At 32.7% G+C, this 21,368-nt stretch overlaps 2 protein-coding genes, 1 long non-coding RNA gene and 1 pseudogene across 10 annotated transcripts; 2 read left to right on the top strand and 2 right to left on the bottom strand.

The window, feature by feature from the left end:
• Positions 1-200: 200 nt before the first annotated feature.
• On the bottom strand, positions 201-3,931 carry LOC104789612 (ethylene receptor 1). The gene is made up of 7 exons (XM_087450171.1): positions 3,687-3,931; positions 2,319-3,269; positions 1,841-2,209; positions 1,494-1,748; positions 1,279-1,406; positions 988-1,185; positions 201-865 (listed from the first exon to the last, which is right to left on the bottom strand). The coding sequence occupies exons 2-7, from the start codon at positions 3,222-3,224 to the stop codon at positions 505-507; spliced, it is 2,217 nt and encodes a 738-aa protein (XP_087306297.1). The 5' UTR covers positions 3,225-3,269; positions 3,687-3,931; the 3' UTR covers positions 201-504.
• An 8,106-nt stretch (positions 3,932-12,037) lies between these two features.
• LOC104789611 (uncharacterized) lies at positions 12,038-14,589 on the top strand (annotated as a pseudogene).
• A 1,316-nt stretch (positions 14,590-15,905) lies between these two features.
• On the bottom strand, positions 15,906-17,601 carry LOC147943847 (uncharacterized). Of its 3 annotated transcripts, none has more exons than XR_015558467.1 (4): positions 16,763-17,601; positions 16,505-16,688; positions 16,284-16,386; positions 15,906-16,213 (listed from the first exon to the last, which is right to left on the bottom strand). It is a non-coding gene; the product is annotated as an uncharacterized LOC147943847 (long non-coding RNA). The 3 variants fall into 3 exon arrangements; XR_015558468.1 differs by having other exon boundaries at positions 15,906-16,177; positions 16,763-17,596; XR_015558469.1 differs by having other exon boundaries at positions 16,505-16,625; positions 16,763-17,587.
• Positions 17,602-17,926: 325 nt separating this feature from the next.
• On the top strand, positions 17,927-21,089 carry LOC104787655 (senescence-associated protein AAF, chloroplastic). 6 transcript variants are annotated; one of them, XM_087450169.1, is made up of 14 exons: positions 18,064-18,161; positions 18,379-18,432; positions 18,528-18,768; positions 18,846-18,992; positions 19,084-19,157; positions 19,251-19,327; positions 19,417-19,488; positions 19,601-19,669; positions 19,744-19,793; positions 19,879-19,990; positions 20,072-20,140; positions 20,224-20,327; positions 20,526-20,601; positions 20,681-21,089. In XM_087450169.1, exons 3-14 carry the CDS (start codon positions 18,539-18,541, stop codon positions 20,846-20,848), a joined length of 1,248 nt encoding a protein of 415 aa, XP_087306295.1. In that variant the 5' UTR covers positions 18,064-18,161; positions 18,379-18,432; positions 18,528-18,538; the 3' UTR covers positions 20,849-21,089. The 6 variants fall into 6 exon arrangements, with proteins under 6 accessions (XP_010511559.2, XP_087306295.1, XP_010511561.2 ...); XM_087450170.1 differs by having other exon boundaries at positions 18,157-18,287; XM_010513257.3 differs by lacking the exon at positions 18,379-18,432 and having other exon boundaries at positions 17,927-18,161.
• Positions 21,090-21,368: the final 279 nt, after the last annotated feature.

Raw genomic sequence — 21,368 nt, 5'->3', positions numbered from 1 at the left:
TAAGTTTCTTTAGAGAATCTTTCCTCATCGTTTTGCTGGAGATCTCTCACGAGGCTCTTGCAAGTGAGATGGTGATACTGCGTTTCTAAGAGAACGTTGTGTTATTTGGTTCCAATATCTATCAATAAAAGAAACCTTTTCGTTACTCTGTTTTCCATTTGGTTTACTGATTTTCGTTATCAGCACGCAACAAGCGTCCATGACTCAATCCGAATATTTTAATAAGAACGTAACCGATATATAATACAACAACATCAATCATACAAGTAATTTGGAATGGCATAATTTTACCACCAACATCTAGTTCCTCTCTAACCGGAATCGCCACGATACAGACCTGCCTAGAGTTTCTGTTTTACGTTATTTCCTGTCAGACATCATCCAAAACGATCCCACAGTCTCTGATATGTACACATTAAACCAGAGAACATCAGCTTCCGATGTTTTTACGGGAGAGAAAGCCGGGAGCAGAATCACTCCTCTGGGCGGGGCGGGGCGATGCCTTTACATGCCCTCGTACAGAACCCGGCGTTCAAGAAGATCAGACAGAACGTCTCTCATGTTGTCTAGAGATACGGGTTTGAGTAACACACCATCTAGACCAAAGCTCATGCATTTCTCCTTTGTGGATTTGTCGGTGTTACCAGTGAGTGCCACGAGCAGTGGCCGTTGGTGGCGTTGTTTTGTGAATTTCTCGTGTATACGGATGGCGATTTGGTAGTTTTCGACCCCTGGCATGCACACGTCCATGAAGACCACTTTGTGCTCATGGGACACAACTCGCAGACATTCCTCGTTTGAACTCACCGTGGTCACTTCGCATCCAAGGTGCACAAGAAGTCCCTTCGTCACCATTCTACTTACCCTGAAACCAAAATAATCACCGGTTTCCCATAAGATTCAAGCTGCGTTTCTTCTTAGCGCTAATTTCTCCATGTGAGAAGGCGAGTATTTTCGCAAGGAGAAAGGTGAGGGGCTTATACTAACCCGTTCTCATCCATAACAAGAACCTTAAGTCCAGTGAAATTTGCATGCCGAGGAATGGCTGGAACCTTCGGTATGCCTGACTGTTTAGATTCATTTGAACGCTCTGAAATCCCAAGTTTAACATCAAAGATAGCTGTGCATCCTTTTCCAAGACCATCGCTCTCAATCCAAATGTTACCCTCCATCAAATTCACAAACCTTGTCATATCAAACACATATGAGCAAAGTTTTAGCAATACCAAATGAGAAGAAATATCAGAAAGAAAATAGTGTTCCTAAATAAGGCTCAACCTCTTGGAGATGGCTAGGCCAAGCCCACTGCCTCCCGAACTTCTCGTCGCTAAAGATTGTGTTTGAGCAAATTTAGTAAATAGCTTGGGAATGTCTTGAGGATTTATTCCTGCTCCAGAGTCTTTTACCTATATTTGAATAATCGCCAAGATTAAGACCTAAGAAATACGTGCCGCTATGGTTTAAGATACAAGCTGCTTGTGTAAGATACTAACCTTCACTCTCAAGTAGAAATGACTCCCAGTTGGCACGACAAAAAAGTCAGCAGCTCTAGTGTCTGACTTGGTGACAAGAGCGGCTACAGAGATACTACCTTGTTTGGAGAATTTCACAGCATTACCAACTATATTTAATATTATCTGCATTAGCCGTTTCTCATCCCCAACGACAAATTCTGGCAAATCAGGTGCAAGATTTAATGTGATAGGTAATTTCTTAACAACTGCGATAGGCTTTATCAGACTGAGGATCTGCACCAAGATTCAAATGTAACAATTAAGTACACAAATAGTATAACTTCTGGAACATAGAGCTATTCAAACATTGACATATTAGTAGTTACCTCTCTAAATAAAGTATGAAGATTGAATGTCCCGAGTTCAAGTTGAAGGCTTCCATCTTCTAACCTTGAAAGATCCAAGACATCATTCATCAAAGTTGCCAAAAGGTTACTACTTTTAAGTATTGTTTCCACCATCAGCCTTTGTTCAGGGGTTAATTCCGTTTCTTGGAGTAAGGAAGAGAGTGCAATAATCGCATGCATTGGTGTTCGCATCTCATGGTTCATAACTGCCAGGAAATCATTGCGGGCACGGATTGCTGTTTCTGCTTCTCGTCTTGCTAGATCAAGAGCAACATTCTGCTCCATGAGAAGGTCCCTAGCTCGCATTGACTCTTCTAAGATCGCAGCATGTGAGAGAGCCACAGCCACCTGGAATAAGAAAAGAAAAGTTTAGAAAATATTTAATACCAAACTTCAGACTGAACCAAACTATAAGAAACAAAAGAAGAAAACATGGGAAACAGAAATTATGCTGAACCTGATCAGCAACGACTTCGACGAGTTCTAACTCATGGACATGCCATTGCCTTGCACTATCTGAAGGAAGCATCAAGACCATCAGAGCATATCTCTTTGTTGAAAGCTCAGGCCAGTCATTAATCTGAAAATTGGAAAGGTGGAGAAGTGGAACCCTCACAGCAACCACCTCCCCAAGCATATATTTCCCAGTGACAGGTCTCAACCTAGCCACAGGGGAATTAGGAGATATTTTTACAGCCCTACTAGTACCAAACACTTGGTTAATCACCGGTAATTGAATGGGAACCGTATACTCAACAGGATGTTGCTGACGAAGTGTATAAGACAGTTGTAGCTCTAACCCAGTCCTAGTAGGCATCCACAACGCACACTCCTCCAAAGCTAATGTTCTACCAAGCTCAACAAGTGTAGTCTTTAAAATAGTGTGTCTATCTAACGTGCTTCTTATCTCATGAGTCAGCATTCTGACATGCCGTCCAGTTTCTTCCTGAGTTCGAATCAGTCCCATTTCTCTGTCAAGCTCAGCAGCCTTATTTTTTAAGAACAGCTCCCTCGTCTTAACACTCAACAGATCAGGAATAATATGAACGAGCATCAACGCAGTAGCACACGAGACAGCAGCGGTTAACCCCTTTGCGGTAGTCATCACAAGCGCCACGGTTCTCGAATGTGTAGTGAAAGTCCACAAGTTTATAAGATGCGTTGCCCCACAAAGAACGATAAAAGCACCAAACTGAACAAGCACCCATCTATAAGGGAAAACCGCAGATTTCTTCACAAAGTATATCAACTCGAGAGGAATTGAAAAATATGCAATCGCAATGAAGAAATCTGAGATGTATTGATATTTCATTAACAATTCATCCGCAGGCCATTGCGGTTCAATACAATTGCAAACTTCCATTATGAAATGTTTAACACTATGGTTCCTCTCTCAACACATACACGCCTGTGAAACAAACAACACATACAATCACTTCATTGCGGAGGCCTAAACAGAACAAGAGCTGAAAAATAGCTATATCAATCACTATGCACCTAACAGAATCAAGAAATTAGGGTTTCTACATCACTGCGACGGTCTCGATCACAACGATTACAAAAAAAAAAATTAGGTTCCAATTTCAGAATTGAAAACAGAATAATTCGAATCCAAATCTTTGAAATCATAGGTCACAGTTCCTAATACCTTTGCATTACATTAGAACAATACTAATTAGGTTTCTCAATCTCTTTAATTTGAGATCGAGAACAAAGAAAGAAAAAAAAAAGAAAAACTGTGAAAGTGAAGAACGTATGTGTATACACGGAGAACTCATGAAACAATTACGATTGGTGTGAGAAGAGAATCGAGAAAGAAGCTTACTTGGGAAGAATTGATCGGAGAGATGAGGAGGATTTGGGGGAATTCGGACGCGGCGGAGAGCGACGGAGAAGGAGAGCGTTGAAGCTTTTTATCAAGTCAAAAATGGTTGGGTTTAACACTTCTTCTTTCTTTTACTTTTTTTCTTTTTGACGTCATTTCTTAACTTTTTTTAATTATTTTTTGAATAGAGTAATATATAGCTGGGGTATATGAATACGTTCGTTCAAAATACCTTATGATGAATTAAAATTTCCTCAATTGTATAATGTAGATAAATAAATTGAATTTAGAGAAGTGGAAAAAATAGAGATGATTAGGAAAAACATCTCCAAATTCTTGCTGTAAAACAAAAGGACAGAGAATAAATATAGAAATTTGGTGTAATCTTTTAATTTATTTTCAAGTAAAAGAAATATTATTATTTTATAATTTAAAAAACCGTATTCTTATTACCAATCAACATCTTTTTACAAATCTGTATCTAGGATCCAAATGGTGACCACATATTTGGTTATATGGGACAAACAATTTAGTAGTGCGCTACGGTTCAACTGCGGTTTATGCAAGAAAAATATATTTGCGGAACAAGTGCGGTTAATACAAAATAACATTTGATTGAGGAAAAAAGTAATTGCGGTTCACAATAAAATCACACATATACTTCCATACTATGATAATAATTTCATGAATAAATTAGTAAAAATATAAATAATTAATATAATTGTAATGTATTGTCTGTTTTGTGTGGGATAAAGGTAAAGCTATATGTGGAGCGGTTTGGGTTTTGAGAAACTCAGTAGGTACGGTTCTTCTTCATAGTAGAATATCTCTAAAGAGGAAGTGTGGCTTCAGAGTAGTCTATGAGCTATGAAAAACATGAAAAACTTACATATATCTAGAGTGGTTTTTGAGTTGGAGCAAAAGGAATTGGTCGGAGCAATCAACATACCTCCAGCTTGGCCAAACTTTAAATTACAGTCGAAAAAGCGGTTGCCGGCTTTATCTTTCTTTCCCGAGTGGAGAGCAGTCGTAGAACAAAGAAAGACTAATCTTGGAGCTTTCTTGATAGCAAAGGGCGTTACAAGGGACGAACAATTACAATCATATGTAGCTTAGGGATACCCTTCATGGTTACAAGGAGTTTTTGTGTCTGACCAAAGCTTTCTTTAGTTGCTTTGGCTCTTTGTATGTGATTGTTTTGGTTCCTTTTTGTGTGGTGTAGAACTTAAAGTTTAATTTAATTGGAATCATTTAGACAAAAAAAAAAATTGTCTATTTTTGGCTAATGAACAAATATTTAATAAATAATATTTATTTAAACTAAAAGTTCAAGTATTTATGTATATATTTTCTATGCATAAATAAAAACACTATTTATTAATTACTATTTTTGCTATATATGACTTAAATGAATTTATTATTCTTTGTTTTGTTATTTTATATTTATGATTATTTCTTGTATAATTAACAATTTATTATTAACCAATTAGTCATGAAAAATGAATTTTAAAGTGTCCCCCACCATATGTGAAGTTATTTACAAGATAATGCTTTTTCAGTTTATCAGACATAACAAAAACAAAAGCAAATTTCGCTTTTTTTTGTATTTTAGCAAACCGCAAACTAATATAATTTTCTTGATTGGTATAGTTATTGCGGAATTTTTTTTTGTGGAAATATGCCCTTCTTATTTAAGTAGCCATTCATAGCCTTAAAAAAAAACTGTGATTTTCAAAAAGGAGATAATAAGGCATGCACCACTTATTGAATTGTTTTCAGTTTCTTACATGTGGTCGAGTGGGTAATAAACACTTGCTTACTTTTAACTTTTTATTATTATAAACACTATGTATGTATATATATTTTTTTACCGTATATACACATCTTCTTTTAAACATTTTTCTTTGGTGATAATATATACAATTTTTTTCTGGAAAAAATATACATCTCTATTCCTATTAGGTAATATATTAAGATTTATTAATATAATTAATTTGTTATCATTATTTCAAAACATAAAATAATATACAAACATACTAATTATTAATTACTAGTATTTGGCCTGTGCATACGCATAGAATTATTATTTGTGATCATATAATATGTAACTAATTATACATTGTTTGCACTATAATCAGTTTAATTTGGCAAAAGTTTTCTGAATCCAATTTTGCTGTAATGGTTTTTTCAAAGAGTTATTATTTTTTAAAATATTACGTGTTATGTCTCGTCTTCATGACTTCATCTATTTTTTTATTTTATTTTTGTAAATTGGTGTATTTTTTCTTGGTTTTCTCCTCTTTGTTCCAAAGCATAACATATCTGATGTGAAAAATAAAAATCATTTAATTTATATATTTTAGAGCAATCCATACATTCAAATTTAAAAAAACGAATATATATGATATATGTACAGCAAGTAAGCTATGTATTTATATTTTCTTAGTGCCTAATATTTCGTTTTTATCTCAAGTAATTTGTCAAACTTGTTATGCTTTTTTTTTTTATCTATTGTTCCACCAAAGCATAACAAACCTACAAACAAACATAAAAACCATTTTTAGTATAAATTAAGTTCCAACAATCACACATCAACTTTAGAAGAAAAAGCATATGGAAGTAGCATCGAATATTAAGATGGTTGCGAACAAAACTTGGATAGAGGGTAAGAGAAAAAAAAGAATAATTAATATGAAGAAGAATTCAAGTACAAAAAGACAAATCATACTTATAATTTGATGAAGAACAAGATTTTTATCAATTGTTTTTGCAATAGGTTGATTTCATTTTACACGTTGAGTTTTGATTCGAGGGCTAATTTCCTTGTAAAACACATTGTACTTGTAGTCTTCCGACCTAGAGGAAGGTAAAACACACTTTCAAATGACTAAATTTAGGCATTCAAAGATATGAATGATTTAGGAAAAAAGTTCATATTACGAATAAAAAATAAAGGCTTATAAAATATGTCTTGGAGAGAAGAATTGAATTTGACTGTATGTGAAATAGAAGACTAACCTTGTGGTTGTTGTTGTTCCATTTGGTCTTCCACATCTCATGCATAACAAAAGACGAAATTAAAGTCCTACCTGTGCTGCAAAATCCCATAAAACAAACAAAGATTTGAGGATGAGTTACTTAATATGCCTAAACTATTTCATATGCATGAACCCAAAAGTGGTACAGCGAAATAGATATCATACGACAACTCAATTGTTCCTAAAATCTATAAGAAAATGGATTGATATGTTATTAAGGAAAAAATAACAGAGAAGTGAGCCACAAAAACTGAATTGTAAAGGTTTCTCTTTGGCATGATTAGTAAAACTAACAATGACATGGATTCGTAACTAAAGATGATACAACTTTTGATATTGAGATCGATTAACGAGTTGGATCTCACCGATTGAATGTGCAAAGATCCTTGATTGGAGAATTTTTTTTTGTTTCATGGGCCTCCCATCCGTCTTCCTGTGTTACCATATCAAAACAAAAACATATATGAGATTCAAAAAGAAAATAAACAGATTAAAAAAAAAAAAGAATACTCATTGATGATGAATTATCCTTTTAGCCAAAAGTTTTTCAAGTTCATTGATGAAAGACAGATATATTTTTATTGATGATGTAGTATAATATCGCTCAAGCTAGTGGTGGAGAAGCAATGCGTCTCCAGATCATATTAAGAAGAAATAAAGGAAGTTGTAAGAAATTTGGGGATAATAGATACAATTGCAAATAAATTTGAGAAAGAAAATTGGATTTCATAGTTGTATAAAAGAATTTGGGTTCCTCCATGGTGAGGATCATACTTTTTTGTCAACAGTTTCTTATCCTTCGTTTTCTTTTGACTCAATCTCGTCTCTTTCGCTTTCTCCCTTTTCCATTGATTTAGATTTTGGAATATGTGAGTTTTGAACGGAGGACGAAGCAATTAGAGGTAAGTATGAATATGAATTTTTGAAGTGAGAATTATATTAGTGACGCTTTGTTAAAACTCAGAGATCGTGGAGAAAAAATAGAGATAATGGGGAGAAGCAGTTAGAAGAAAATATTTTATTTTCTGTCGTGTTAGTAAAGTTCAATTGTTTTTAAATGTTTAAAGAGTAGAATTTGTTAAATGGAAAAGATTCAGTTTCTTTTGTTCGTTTGGATTTTTTTTTCACACGATCTGTTGTAATTATTTTTATTTGATTTTAAAAAGTAAAAAATATATCTGATGTGGCTTAATTTGATTGGATAGGTGACTTGTGCTTTATAGGATAAAAGATCTATTTAAACATAATTAATTATAATATGTAATCCCTTTTTTTATCATTCACACATTTTACAATGAACCACAAATAATTTTTTCACCAATCAAATATTATTTTGTATCGCTTATTTCGTATTAACTGCATTTTTTCCGCAAATATATTTCTTCCGCATATATTGTAGTTGAATCGTACCACACTATAAAATTGCTTGTCCTGCACGGTCAGTTACGCTGTCACCATTTTCACCATAAGGGCGTGAGTGCTGACATAAGAAAAAGCGAAATTGACAAAGAAAAAAAAACCGCATGTGGTCACCAATCAACAAATCTAGTAACTTTTAGCAATTTTCTAACAAAAAAAACTGTATATTTGACGCAAATAATATAACATGGACCACCTTTCATTGTGGAACAATGGGTCTGAATGGTTAAAGTGAAATTGACCGTGCGGGAAAAACGGTTTTATAGTGCGGTCAATTCAACTGCAGTACATGTAGGAGAAATATTTTTGCAGGACAAGTTTGATTTATACAAAAGAATCGGTACAGAATAATATTTGATTGGTGAAAAAAATTTTGTGGTTCACTATAAAATACCTGAATGGTAAAGAAAAAAAAGCAGTGTGGATTATATATTATAAATAATTATGTTATAAATAAATAAATTAATTGATTAATAATTAGTATGATTGTATATTATTGTATGTTCTGAATTAATAATAAAAGTATGAGTATATTTATGAACCTTAAATACTATAATTGATCTAAAAGTATAAATTTAATTATTTGACATATTGTTAAAAAGTTCAACCATAAAAAAATACAACATATTAAAAAAAAATTCAAGTACTTTGATTTTCCCATAACATATGTGAGACCCAATCCAGCCCGCTAAGGGTCCAACAGCTTTGATCGTAAACCTACGTGTGCATGTGTACATATGTATATATAGGCATATATATCTCCCTCTACCTCCAGCCGCTTCTTTGCACAGCAAACACAAACCCTAAAGCATCAGATCTCCTTGGTTTCAATCCTTCATCGCCATCGTTAGTGGTCAATAGTTGACGTTGCGTTTTCCATTTCTTTTTCGGTTCACGTTAAGCGGAGAGAAGGGTTGGACGTCTCGTTTTCATCTTTTAACACCGGTTTCATTAAGTTGGTTTTAGTGAAGAAAAGGAATTCAGAAACATTGTCAAGTAGGGGTTTTGGCGACCCGTTTCCCGTCGGATCTGAAGGACCCAGATCACGCTTTTGGTGTCGTTGGATAGATCCTGCTGCAAGGAAGAAGTAGCAACTTTCGTCTCTTTATTACGAGTTTGCAGTTTCGACCTGAGGTTTTGGTAGAATAATTTCGGCTTTACCTGAGCACTTGAAGTCAGTTCGATGGTTGTTACAGATAGAAGGGGTGTTAGGGAAGCAACCTGAGCCGTTATTATCACCGGAAAAGATTATTGCTAGCTGCTTCAGCCTTTCTTTCCAGTTCTTGCCAACTCAAAGACAGGTGAGGGTGGTATTTGCGGATATGCAGTAGCCTCTTTCCTTATATATTCTTCGATAGTTGCTGAGTATAGGCTTGAGAATTATCCTTTGGTTTTTTGTGATTACATGATGAAGTTAGGTTGTTAGTAACTTGAATGTGAGATATTAATGTTTAAAGATACATGTTAAGGCAAGTTTACAATTTACATAAGCATATGAATGAGAATGAGAATGAGAATATTAGTGTGGGCGTAGTTGTGCCATGAGGGCCTTGCTCTGAGTGTGGGAGTAGTTGTGCTGCAAGGGCCTTGCTCTGAGTGTGATATTTAAGGTGCATGATTGCATGATAACGAGATAAAGAAATAAATGAGTTATGTGTTGCATATCGTCGATGTGATGATTGTTTGATGGTTAGACATTCTGATTCTATGCTAAGTAATAGTCGTGTTTATGTTTGGAACGTGTTTACTGTATGGCCTGTGGGCAGAGTTGATCTCCTCACTGAGTAAACTTGTTTTATTCACCCCCTTCTCCTTTCCAGTCTTCAGGTCAGAAGAGAAATGTGAATAGCTAAGCAAGTTTGTACTTCCTTTTGGTGTATTTTGGGAATGGGTTGTGACAACATATTTGCAATATTGTCTCTTATTTGCGTCATACCTTCTCCATCTGCTATCTATGTTGCATCAATGTCACCTATTTCAACCATAAAATTTATTTTCTTATTTGTCTCAGTCATTACATCTGGAAATCTGCATCTGAGAAATTTGAAATCTTGATGAAATTATACAGTCTCACTATAGCCATTACCACTCTTATGTGAACATTATATTTTAGAAAATCATAAAGTATCATTTACTTCTTCTTCCAAACTTCAAACATTCTTTCAATAACATAACGTAAAGATGCATGACATTGGTTAAACAATTCATGTTTATTCCTTGGAGGAGGACCATAATTGAATTGAGACATATGATAGCTCACAACTTGATTTCGTGATAATTTATAAGGAACACGAAATCCTTGTTTGTTTGGATAGCCATAATCAACAAAATAATACTCTCTAATAGAGGCAAAGGAAACTATGTATTATTTTGTTGTGCAATTTGAAGAACAGTTGTATCGTGGCATGATCATGGTGCTCCATTCTAGATATATGTGTATAATATATTCAAATCACATATTGCCATGATGTTCAATGACGCATTATCGTGTCGATTCCAATACATTCCCATGATGTTCAAAAACAACTCAAATCCGTTTTTCTTTTGTTACCATTCACTACATAAGTCTAGAATTTAAGTTTGAGCTTATTTTGGAAGTTGATGGCTTTGAATTTTGAGCTTATATATTAGGCCATATGATTCAATATATTATATTTTCTTTTTGAAGAATATAGATTGGAGATTGTAAGAAAAAAATAGATGATTAGGAACAAGTTTTTCCATACTTATGTTGTAAAAAAGAGGGCGGATATAAAAAGATTACATATAGTGAAGTCACTACAAAAAATCAGGTGTGTTGTATATTTATTTTGTATCACAAAACTAAATGAAGTAAATTTAAATTACTTATTTTCAAGTGAAGCAAATAAAAATGATTAGCATCAATTAGATAATTTGATGTTATAATTATCTAATTTTACGTCAGTTATTTATAATTAATTCAGTTTCAACTAGTTTGTATCACTTTTTTTAAATTAATATAAAATATATTTTTATATCATTTAGGTAATTGATGTTTTTTTTTTCTGGATAAAATCACTTTTAAAAACGATTTAAAATTTACATCAATTAAAAACTGATGTTAAACAAAATTATATTTGTAGAATTAATAAATCTATTTAAATACATATTTGTGAGCGAAAAAAATCAATCTAATTTAATTGAAATCACCATCGACAAACCTAAATTTAGGTAATACAACACTGTATCTCTTTTTTTCTTAGAGTTTTCACTACAAATTAGATCCTTAATCATAAGTAAGTGTGTTTTCAACTTTGATTCTATGATTAGTTTTTGGTGTTTATTAATCTCTTCTTAGTTTTTTTCTAGTTTTATTCTCTGTAATTTTTTTCTGCAAAGTAAACACCAAACGTTCTTTGATGTTCTTAATTTTTAAGTTCTTATTCTTGTTCGAAATAGTAATATTGTTAAACAAACTACCTTATTCCTTAAATCTAGGATGATTTATTCAACATGGACTAAATTGCTTATTTTCTTTGCGTATTATTAATAATATTGTTAATTGAGGTTAATTAAGTAAGCAAATTCATTTTTTTGTCATTATCTTTACCAAGAATCGAGTTTTTTTTTTTAATTTAACATGAACTTATAAAACCTCTTCAAATAAAAATTTATTTGGCGAAAACAAAATTTCAGATCCCGCCCACTTAAATTTTGTCTCAAGCGCCAAACTATTATTTTTAATATATATCGAAATGATTAGAGTTAGGGTTTTTAAAGCAAATCCATTTGCTAGAAACTGCTGGCAGAAAAACAGAAGAGGTAATCGTAAATCTGGTAGAATTAACTTGGTTTTTTTCTTTTTTAATCTAGATCCCGTTTACATATTCTGTAGTGTCTAACAAGTTTTTTATTTTATTTTTAGTTTACGATTGATGATGGATTCAGAGACACAAGCACCTGAAGATTTATCACAGTTGGAAACAGATTACACGATGCCTCCTCCACTTGCTTCTGAATGTAAAAGCTTCAAATGGAAAGTACAAGTCATAGGTAAATCTGATTAACACTGAACATTATTTTTTATTAAATCATTTATATATAGCTCTTGGATCTGTTAATAATTTCAATTTTTCAACCAAAGCTAAAGAGTTTTGTTTTTTTATTTAATTTGTTGTTTAAACGGTGAGTTATCCCTAGGAATACTTATAGACGAGAGACATTAAATATGTTTGTATTTATATTTTTTTTAATAGTTAATTTATTTACTATATATTAATCAGATTAATTATGTTATATGTGTTCATGAACAAGATACAGATGGAAACATTGATAGCAAAATGGTGACATCTATGGAAATATCAAAACATCAAAGTGATTGTGCATTTCAACGAAAACAGACAGCCAATAGGAGACTCTGGTTGTTTACTTGGATCATGGTTAGGCCAATTAAGCACTGATTTGAATTTGCTCCCCATCGACTACAATGATTGGAGGTTGGTTAGTCATCTCACAAAAAATAAGGCGTGGGATGTAATTCAGGTAACTTCTTCCATCTAGTGATCTCTATTGATTCTTTTTTAATTAAACAATGTTTTGAGATAATATTTTAGTTTTGATCTCTATTGATTTGTTGTATGTGCTGTTATTTCAGTCTAGATTCTGGTTTGATGATCCCACTATGAGAAAAAAATATGTGATGAGTGCACTAGGTAGCAGATGCAAGGATGTGAAACTACATATTTGGAGAGATCACAAAAAAGATACTATGGATGAAACATTGGCCAATAAACCCATTAATTTCTTGAAGATTAATGGTATAATTTAGTTTACATGAGGTTTGAGCAAAAGTGGAAGATATTATTCGTTCCATATTTAGTTGTACTTGATTGAGTCTATATCAAATGCAAGTCAGGATGTCAAAATGGGTAGAAACCCATGGGTTTACCCTGTTTGTCTATTATTTTAACGGGTATAGGTTAAGTTTTTATACCCATATAAATAAATGGGTTTTGATGGGTTCGTCAAATGGGTTCGTGGGTTTATCGGGGTAAACCCATTAGGGTTATGGGTTACCAATGGGTTGATTGAAAAAAACAAAAATAATATATATATGCATATAATACAATATAGATATATATTAATATGTAAAATATTTTCTTTTTATAACTAATTTATGTAAAATATATAAAATAAATGTTAAGTTTTTCTACTTTGCTAAAAACAAAAGAAAAAGTAAACAATAATATATATGTCAATGATCTAAAATGAATGTGAAATTTTTCCAATAATATCTAGAAATTAACTTCTTAAGCTTGAAAACTTTGGTTGGTTTTTTAATTCTATTTTATATAAATATTTTATGGATTTAATATCAATTATTTTATTTTATTTTATTTTTATATGGGTAACCCATATAACCCATTTAGCCATTGGGTTTTATATAATTGGGTTTGGGTATATAAATTCAACCCATTATAATAAATGGGTCAGGTTGAACCCGCCCACAAAAGTCTCTAACCTATGTGGGTATGGGTCGGGTCGGGTCGGATTACCCATTTTGACACCCCTTTATCCAAGTAATTTTTTTTATATGGTGAGTTTTCAGAAAATGCAAGAGCGGAATAAAAGGAACCAAAAGAAACATACCATGCCAAATGTATGTGGAAGAAAGAGCTTTTCAAGAAAAAGAGATGAGATTGTAAGTAACTTATATGTGTTGTAAAACTTGTGTAGTATATTAATATTAACGTAGTGTATATTGTTTATGCATGAATTTTTTACAAAGAAAATAAAGACGGGAAAAACTCCATGTCGAGCAGAATTTTTCGTTGAGTCTCGCATGAAGCCTGATGGAAGCTTTGTAAGTGAGGAGGCAAAAGCACGCGCAGTTAGTTTTTTTTTTCCTGTCAACCACATGAGATTAGTTTAAAAATGTGCTTTTATAGTTTTAGTGTTCACAAGTTAATTATGACATTTCTATATATTGGTTGTTTTTTCTAGGAATCACTTATAACTTTAATGAGTCAAAATCCACAGAGGATAAACAATGTTACAGCTAGTTTGGATGATGAATTTGCTAAGTGTTTGGTCCAGAGCGTTCAGGACGAGTCATTGTGTTGGTCGTGGACCCACACCTTCAAAATTAGTGAGACGCTCAACTACAACTAGAGCAGAGATAGAAAATTCTGAAATGGTCATTGGGCTCAAGACACAAGTGAATGAACTATCCAACCAAGTTAGTGGACTGACTACCTTCGTCCAACAAATAATTGGTACATCCACTCTTGATCAGGTATTAATATAATGCTAGTTTTTCTACGTTAATTTGTATCTTAATAATTTAATATATCAAACTAATTTAGGCAAGAACATGGGCTACAAGTTTTGCTGCAGCTTTTAAGAACATACCAAATCCACCTTCGACAAACACACCAAATTTGCCTAATCCTAATCAGGTAAATAGTATTCATATATTAATTTAAAATTTCAGATCCCACATTTTATATAATATATATATAGTTTTTATCAGGGAATGGACGATGGTGCCAATGGATATTCAAACAGTGGAAACAACATTAGAGATATATGATCACGGAATGGAAAATGGTGCCAATGGACTTAGTTTTACAATGTTTTTAGCTGCTTTGCTTTATTTATGTTTCATGGATTCGCAAGATGGATGACTTATGTTATTTATTTCTAATTTATGTTTAATATATGGGTTTTTATTTAATTATTTTTGGTTTTAAATTTTTAATTTGTAATCTTTTATAAATAAATTAAATAAGCTATTCTGAAATTAAAATTCAATTATTAATATGAAAATAATAATATTCGAATTAGTTTTTTAACAAAATCAATTATTAGAATCATTTATGAAAACTGACATGAAGTTACCATCAATTATGTACAAATGATAATAATATCTCAAATCGATTAACGCAAATGATACAGTTACTAAGATCACTTAAGAAAATTGATACTACTTTTTACTTCAGTTATATATAATTGATTCTAATATTTGAATGGTTATTGTCAATGATACAACAATTAAAATCACTTCAAAAAATTGACACCAAAATAACATCAATTACGTACAAGTGATATTAATAGTACAATCGGTACTTGAAACTGATGCAATTATTCTAATCATTTGTGATAATTGACACTAATTTTAGATCAGTTTAACTAAATGACATAAATTCTAACATCACTTAAATAAAATGATATAAACGTTGACATCAATTTTAAGCAAATAATATATATTGACATTGATTATAATAATCGATGTAAATATTTGAATATTAGCATCAGTTTGATATAAACTGATACAAATTATTTGCATCAACAAAATATAAATCATTCATTAAAGTGATGCAAATTATTTTTGCATCACTAAAAACTGATGCAAAAATAGAAAATAAATGATGTAATACCACAATTTTTTTTGTAGTGATTGGTTTATCTTGGTCATTTGATTACCACCATGGGTGTTCGGGTTTCTTGATTCTTCTTGTGAACACTACAAGAATATTGAGTTTTAATAACGTCGGAATAACGCTATCTATCAATATGATAGCATTTTGACAAACGCTGTATCTGCGCCCGTCATCATAGGTCCAGCACTTTAGATAACATTTTTTTGTTTTGCTATTTTATTGTTGTATACAATAACGTTTATTTGTCCGCAATTAAATATTATATAATAGTATTTATATAAATGTAATTAGTTTCTATATATTATTTTATACTAATTTGATTCAATATATAATAAGATTCAGGATTTAAAGACGGTATATTAATATCAAAATAATTCATTAATTGTCACAAAAATACAAACATAAGTTCAAATAAACGCAAGTAACAATTTTTTACAAAGTTTACAAGATTCCATTTTCACCTTGACTTGTAATCACTTCAAATTCTTGGACTTCACTCAACACATGTCTTCTTGCTTTAAATTCTCCATCTTCACTAAACACATGTCTTCTTACTTCATCAACAATTTCGCATTTGTGGTCAGAAATAACTTTGCCAGAGCATATCTTGATGAGACAAACCTCATGTTCCCTTGTTAACATAGACACGGTTGTGTTTTCATGTTCTCTGTAAGTGACAAATCAAGTTTTTATATCATAAAATAGAATTGACAAAGAAAAGACTGTGTGCTACTTACATGTTCATCAAAGTTATGTTGTCACTGTTAAATAAGATCCTTCCTGAAAATAGGTATCAACCGGATTTTTCTCTATATATAAATCCTTCATTTTTCATCAGATCTATCAATTAAAACAACAACGTCATTACATAGAGAAAAAAATTAAACAATAATTTGAGCTAAACAACAACTAAAACCATTGAAGTTTAAAAACACAAACTTTTGTGAAAAAATCTCACCTCATTAAAATTCACACCTCCAAGCATAATCTTTAGCAGTCTTAGTAGATCTTGCTATTAGTCTCTTAAGAACAAGAGACGCTTCATCTGGGCCAAAGATTCTGCCGCTGTTTCATCAACTCTGGAACCAATACCACCCACCTTTAAAATCTCTTCAGATTTTCCTTGAAGGTTCAAGAAGAATCTAAATCCAAACACAGTCATTTAAAATACTAAAGAAAAATCATAGATCAAGGCATCGAATTTTAGATTTCTTACAGATTTGGGAATATGAATGGGAGAGAGGGTTCTATGGACGGCGTTGATAGAGGGTTATCACAGGGAGAGGATTCAGAGGTGGGAGGCTTGAGTGAAAGGCATGAGAACTGATGTTGAGATTCAGTGGCTGAATGGTTGGTGATAGGGAGGGTCGACGAAGATAAAGAAATTGGTGGTGTCGGTTGAATGTGTATATGTGGCAGAGAAAATATGGTGAAGAAGGGGAGAAAAGAGACGAAGAAACAAAGAGGAGAAGTGAGGAAGTGGAAAAGACTAATAGATCTGAGATTTGAGTGTGTTTAGGTCAAATGTTTGAGGGGCGACACTTAAAAAAAATCAATGATTTTCTAAATTCTTAAAAGTTAAAACGATAAATATAAAAATATCTAGAGTAAAAAAACAATAAATACCAAGGGGAAGTACAATCTTTTGAGGACAGTAATATATTATAGCGTTTCCCAATATAGAAACGCTATAAATAAGTTACGGGTAAGTCAAGCATAGCATTAACACATAAACCGCTATATTATAATGCTATTAAAACTCAATATTCTTGTAGTGGAAGTTTGTAACATCTCGTTTCCAAAAATATGATAGTACATGGGAAGAAGTTTAAAAGAAGGAATTTGGTTACCTATATAACAAGACGGTCGCTATTTGTTTCAAGTCCAAATATCTACACAATTTACTCAAAGTAGATGAAAACATTCAATGGTTCCACGATTATAAATACAGATGTAAAGAATTCTTAAGAAAAGGAAAAAATAAAACACAAGAACATAGCATAAACCAAAGATTTCTTAACATCTTCATTTGTGTTTTTTTTTTTAATTTATTTTACTCATTGTTTTTATCAAACTTTTATAGTTTTATGTTGCATTCAACAATTAATTATGATTGAAACTTAAGTATCTTTACAATTTTAATACTATAACAAATTTGTTTTATAAAATTATTACTTAACATAAACAATAAATTTATTTAATATAAAAAATGATCAACTTTTTAAAAAAGCAACTAAACATTTTTAATATATTCTTAATAATGTTTTATCATATTAATTTCATTTATTCATTACCTCTAACAGAAATTTCTTATAATTAAAAAGATAAAATTTTATTAAAAAAAATCCAAATTTATGCAACTGAAGTGTTGAACCAAATTGAGATTAATGATATTAAGGGAAAAAGAGTGGTACCCACTATTACAATGACCAGAGAATCGAAATAGAAAGGAAACGTACGGCATGGTTGGCTCACACTGGTCCACAAGTAACTCTTGTGGTTACAATCTTCACTTGGGTTCCCATAATTCTACTTCTTTGTCTCCTTCCTTCTCCTCTTAATATCCTTAATCCTTCTTTGGATATTACTCTTCTTCTTCATCTCTTCCCCACAAGGTTTGTCTCCTCTCTTCTCTCTCTCTAACTAGACTCTCTGTTCATCACTGTTATATCTCTCCAATTCCCAATTTTTCCTAGATGGGTTTGTCTTAAAATTCAACAATTTGAGTTTTGATTCAATTGGTAAATTTCTCCTTTGTGAGAAAAATTGTCTCTTTATCTCGTCTTAGAATCGAATTGAATCAAAGAACTGTTTCATCTCTCCAATTCCCAGGTTTTTCTTGATGGGTTTGTCATAAAATTCAATAATTTGAGTTTGATTCAATTGGTAAATCTCCCCTTTGTGAGAAAAATTTTATCTTTATGTCAAAGGTCCTTACTTTATTACTCAGTATGTGAATCGATTTTGATTTGGTTTTATAGGTTTGATCCCAATGGCTCTTAACGTGAGCAAAGTGGTACCAAACAGTCCAGGTTTAGGGAAGAGTGTTAATGCGTCAAGATCTCAAAGAGTTTTGTTGGCGTTTGTTCATCATCCTCTAGTTGCTAAAAAGGGTTTATCTATTGAAGAGTTAAAGCAAGGTACAAAGACTATCACTTTTGTTAGTTCTCGGAGATCTTCTACATTGTGCTTTGTTGGGAAATCACAAGACACGGAAACTAAGTAAGCCCCGTTTTGGTTTTGTCTTAGCTTCCATTTGCACTGGTTTGTGTTATTGATACTTATTGGTAATGTGCTAGTTCCCAAATTGTACAAAAAGAAGGTGAGAAGCAAGTGATGCCAAGGAGGAAAAGTAATAACTCAAGCCAAGTTTTGGTTGATTATGTGTCCAATGATGCTAAGTTTGTGAATGAGAGAGCTCGTAGTGACTTTGTTATTCTATCTCGGTATTTTTTTTCATATCCAAACGTTTTACATTTATATATCACTTAAGGTCACTTATGTGTTGTTACGATTTATGTTTTGATTCTTTTTCAGTGGCATTATGAGACTTGATGCTCGTGCGCGCCAGGATGTAGCGATTCTTGGGTCCGGGTTTCTTAAACTGGACGGTGAGATATGGTTCTCTTTCACACTTACATATTATGTGTTTCTTTGTTCTTGTACTGCATTCTGATCCTGTCTTTTGTTTGTTTATTATGTAGCTCGGGCAAGAGAAGATACAGAGAAGATAGATCGTAATGTCAAAAGAAAGGCTGAGCGTCTTCATCATATTGCTACTGTATGATGCTTCTCATTTATAGATGCACATATACTAAACGTTCTTCGAGCTATGTTTTCTCTTACTTTGCTAATGGTTTATGTCCATAGATATTTAAAAACATAGCTGAGTCTAAGTTGAAAAATGCTGCTGATAAGCATTGGAGCGATGGCGCCTTAGAGGTATAATCACTATGTGAGCAGATCTGAGTATTGACCTGATAACAGTAACTACTCAATGTACATATATTATTGGGTTTAAACTGGCAATAGAGATTTACCCTGACTTTTCCAGGCTGATTTAAGGCGTGCAGATTACCGTGCTAAACAACGGGCGATGGAGGATGCATTAATGGCTTTAGAGGTAAAGGCAAAGTCTTAAATATATTTTGATTCATCTTCTCTTATTGGCACTTAATGTGTCCTGTTTTGGTGCAGTTCATCAAGAACGTCCACGACATGATGGTGAACAAAATGGTTAACAGCTTGTAAGATAACGAACACTGTATGTTTTTTTTTGTGTGGTTTCTTGATGTCAAGTTCTAAAATTGGATTTTTCTATTGAATCTTAAGAGGGGTTACATCTGAAACTGGTACCACGGATCGTATATCACTTGAGAAGAATGGAAAAGCTCTTGATTTTTTTCCAGGGGAAGTTTCATCTGATCGCATATCTGCTATTGAGGTCTGATCCCACTTGAGAAAACGCTGTGTTCATTAAGTGTTCTTCTCTCTGACGATTTCTTTTTTTTTGATATTGAAACAGGAAGCTTACAAGAGTATGGCATCAGCACTCTCAGAAGCTGATGGAATTGACTACACTGACCCTGAAGAGGTCGGTCCAAAATTGTCATTCTTTTTCTTACTTCTGGTAATCAAACTTTTACATAAATGATCATAATATTTTGGTTTGAACAGCTCGAGTTGTTAGTCACAACTTTGATCGACCTTGATGCGATGGATGGTAAAAGTAGTGCATCTCTCTTGGCTGAATGCTCAATCTCTCCAGACGTCAATACAAGGTAAAACCATTATTCTATTATGTTCTGTTAATAACTTTCTTGTGTGACTTCTTCGCTATTAGAAGAAACAAAACATTCTTTTGACCTTCTGGTCTGTATATGTTTTGTATTAACTATGTAATTCATACGTAGGACACATTTTATTTCTTGAGATCATCCGATACTTTATCGTTTGGTCATTTTCTGTTCTTGTTGTAGAAAAGCGTTGGCTAATGCCTTAGCAGCTGCACCATCCATGTGGACACTAGGAAATGCAGGCATGGGAGCATTACAGGTAAAAGAATTTTTTGATGACTATTTTTGAAACTGGACTTAGAGCAATATTAAATACCCATCGATGAACCTTTCTGTAGAGACTCGCTGAAGACAGTAACCCGGCGATTGCAGCAGCTGCTTCGAGAGCGATCATTGCACTGAAGAAGCAATGGGAAATAGAGGAAGGAGACTCACTTAGGTTTATGATGAACTTCGAGACACCAAATGATGACGACGATGGAGACAGTGACCATGATGACATCTGAAAATGATTTTATTCATGTAAACGAAGATGAAGTTTGTATAGATAATTTTCAATGAAGGTAGTGTTACAGAGTCAAGACAATATTACTAGGGAACTACGTTGGGGTCATGTAATTAAAAGAGGCCGATTTAGTAGTTGTTGTTGGATGTGGTCATATATAACCCCTTTGTACCTTAAATTGTATGCAACTATAATGTTTTTTGTTTTACCTTCCACATAATAATAACATGGATAACACATAATAATAGTATGGGATAACAATGATTTGCTCCTTCATCACTTTGTCACAAGCACTTTTAGGGTCTAAATGGTGATGAAAGGTAGAGGAATAGCATAAAAGTTCAAGTTGAATAGGGAAAGCTACCTCGTATTGGGTTAAATGTTAAGAGTATATATACTAAATGACTATGGATTCAAAAAGAATTAATAAATTAACCTTGTCTAGAGTATTTTTGTCAGAGGGGTAGCAAAATTATAAAGGTTTTGTCTTATTCTCCTTCTTTCTTCTTTGATTTTAATCT

This window comes from Camelina sativa, chromosome 5 (genome assembly GCF_030686135.1).
Source record: "Camelina sativa cultivar CO46 ecotype springtype chromosome 5, ASM3068613v1".
NCBI lineage: Eukaryota > Viridiplantae > Streptophyta > Magnoliopsida > Brassicales > Brassicaceae > Camelina > Camelina sativa.
The sequence above is the reverse complement of the archived record's forward strand: the minus strand, read 5'-3'. Positions and strand labels throughout refer to the sequence as shown.

Coding starts and splice junctions, on each gene's coding strand:
- LOC104789612 (XM_087450171.1), bottom strand. CDS start 3,224: ATGGAAGTTTGCAATTGTATTGAACCGCAATGGCCTGCGGATGAATTG. Junction 2,210..2,318: donor TCGAAGTCGTTGCTGATCAG/GTTCAGCATAAT, acceptor TTCTTATTCCAG/GTGGCTGTGGCTCTCTCACA. Junction 1,407..1,493: donor ATTTCTACTTGAGAGTGAAG/GTTAGTATCTTA, acceptor ATTCAAATATAG/GTAAAAGACTCTGGAGCAGG.
- LOC104787655 (XM_010513256.3), top strand. Junction 18,993..19,083: donor GACTTTGTTATTCTATCTCG/GTATTTTTTTTC, acceptor ATTCTTTTTCAG/TGGCATTATGAGACTTGATG. Junction 20,602..20,680: donor CAGGCATGGGAGCATTACAG/GTAAAAGAATTT, acceptor ACCTTTCTGTAG/AGACTCGCTGAAGACAGTAA.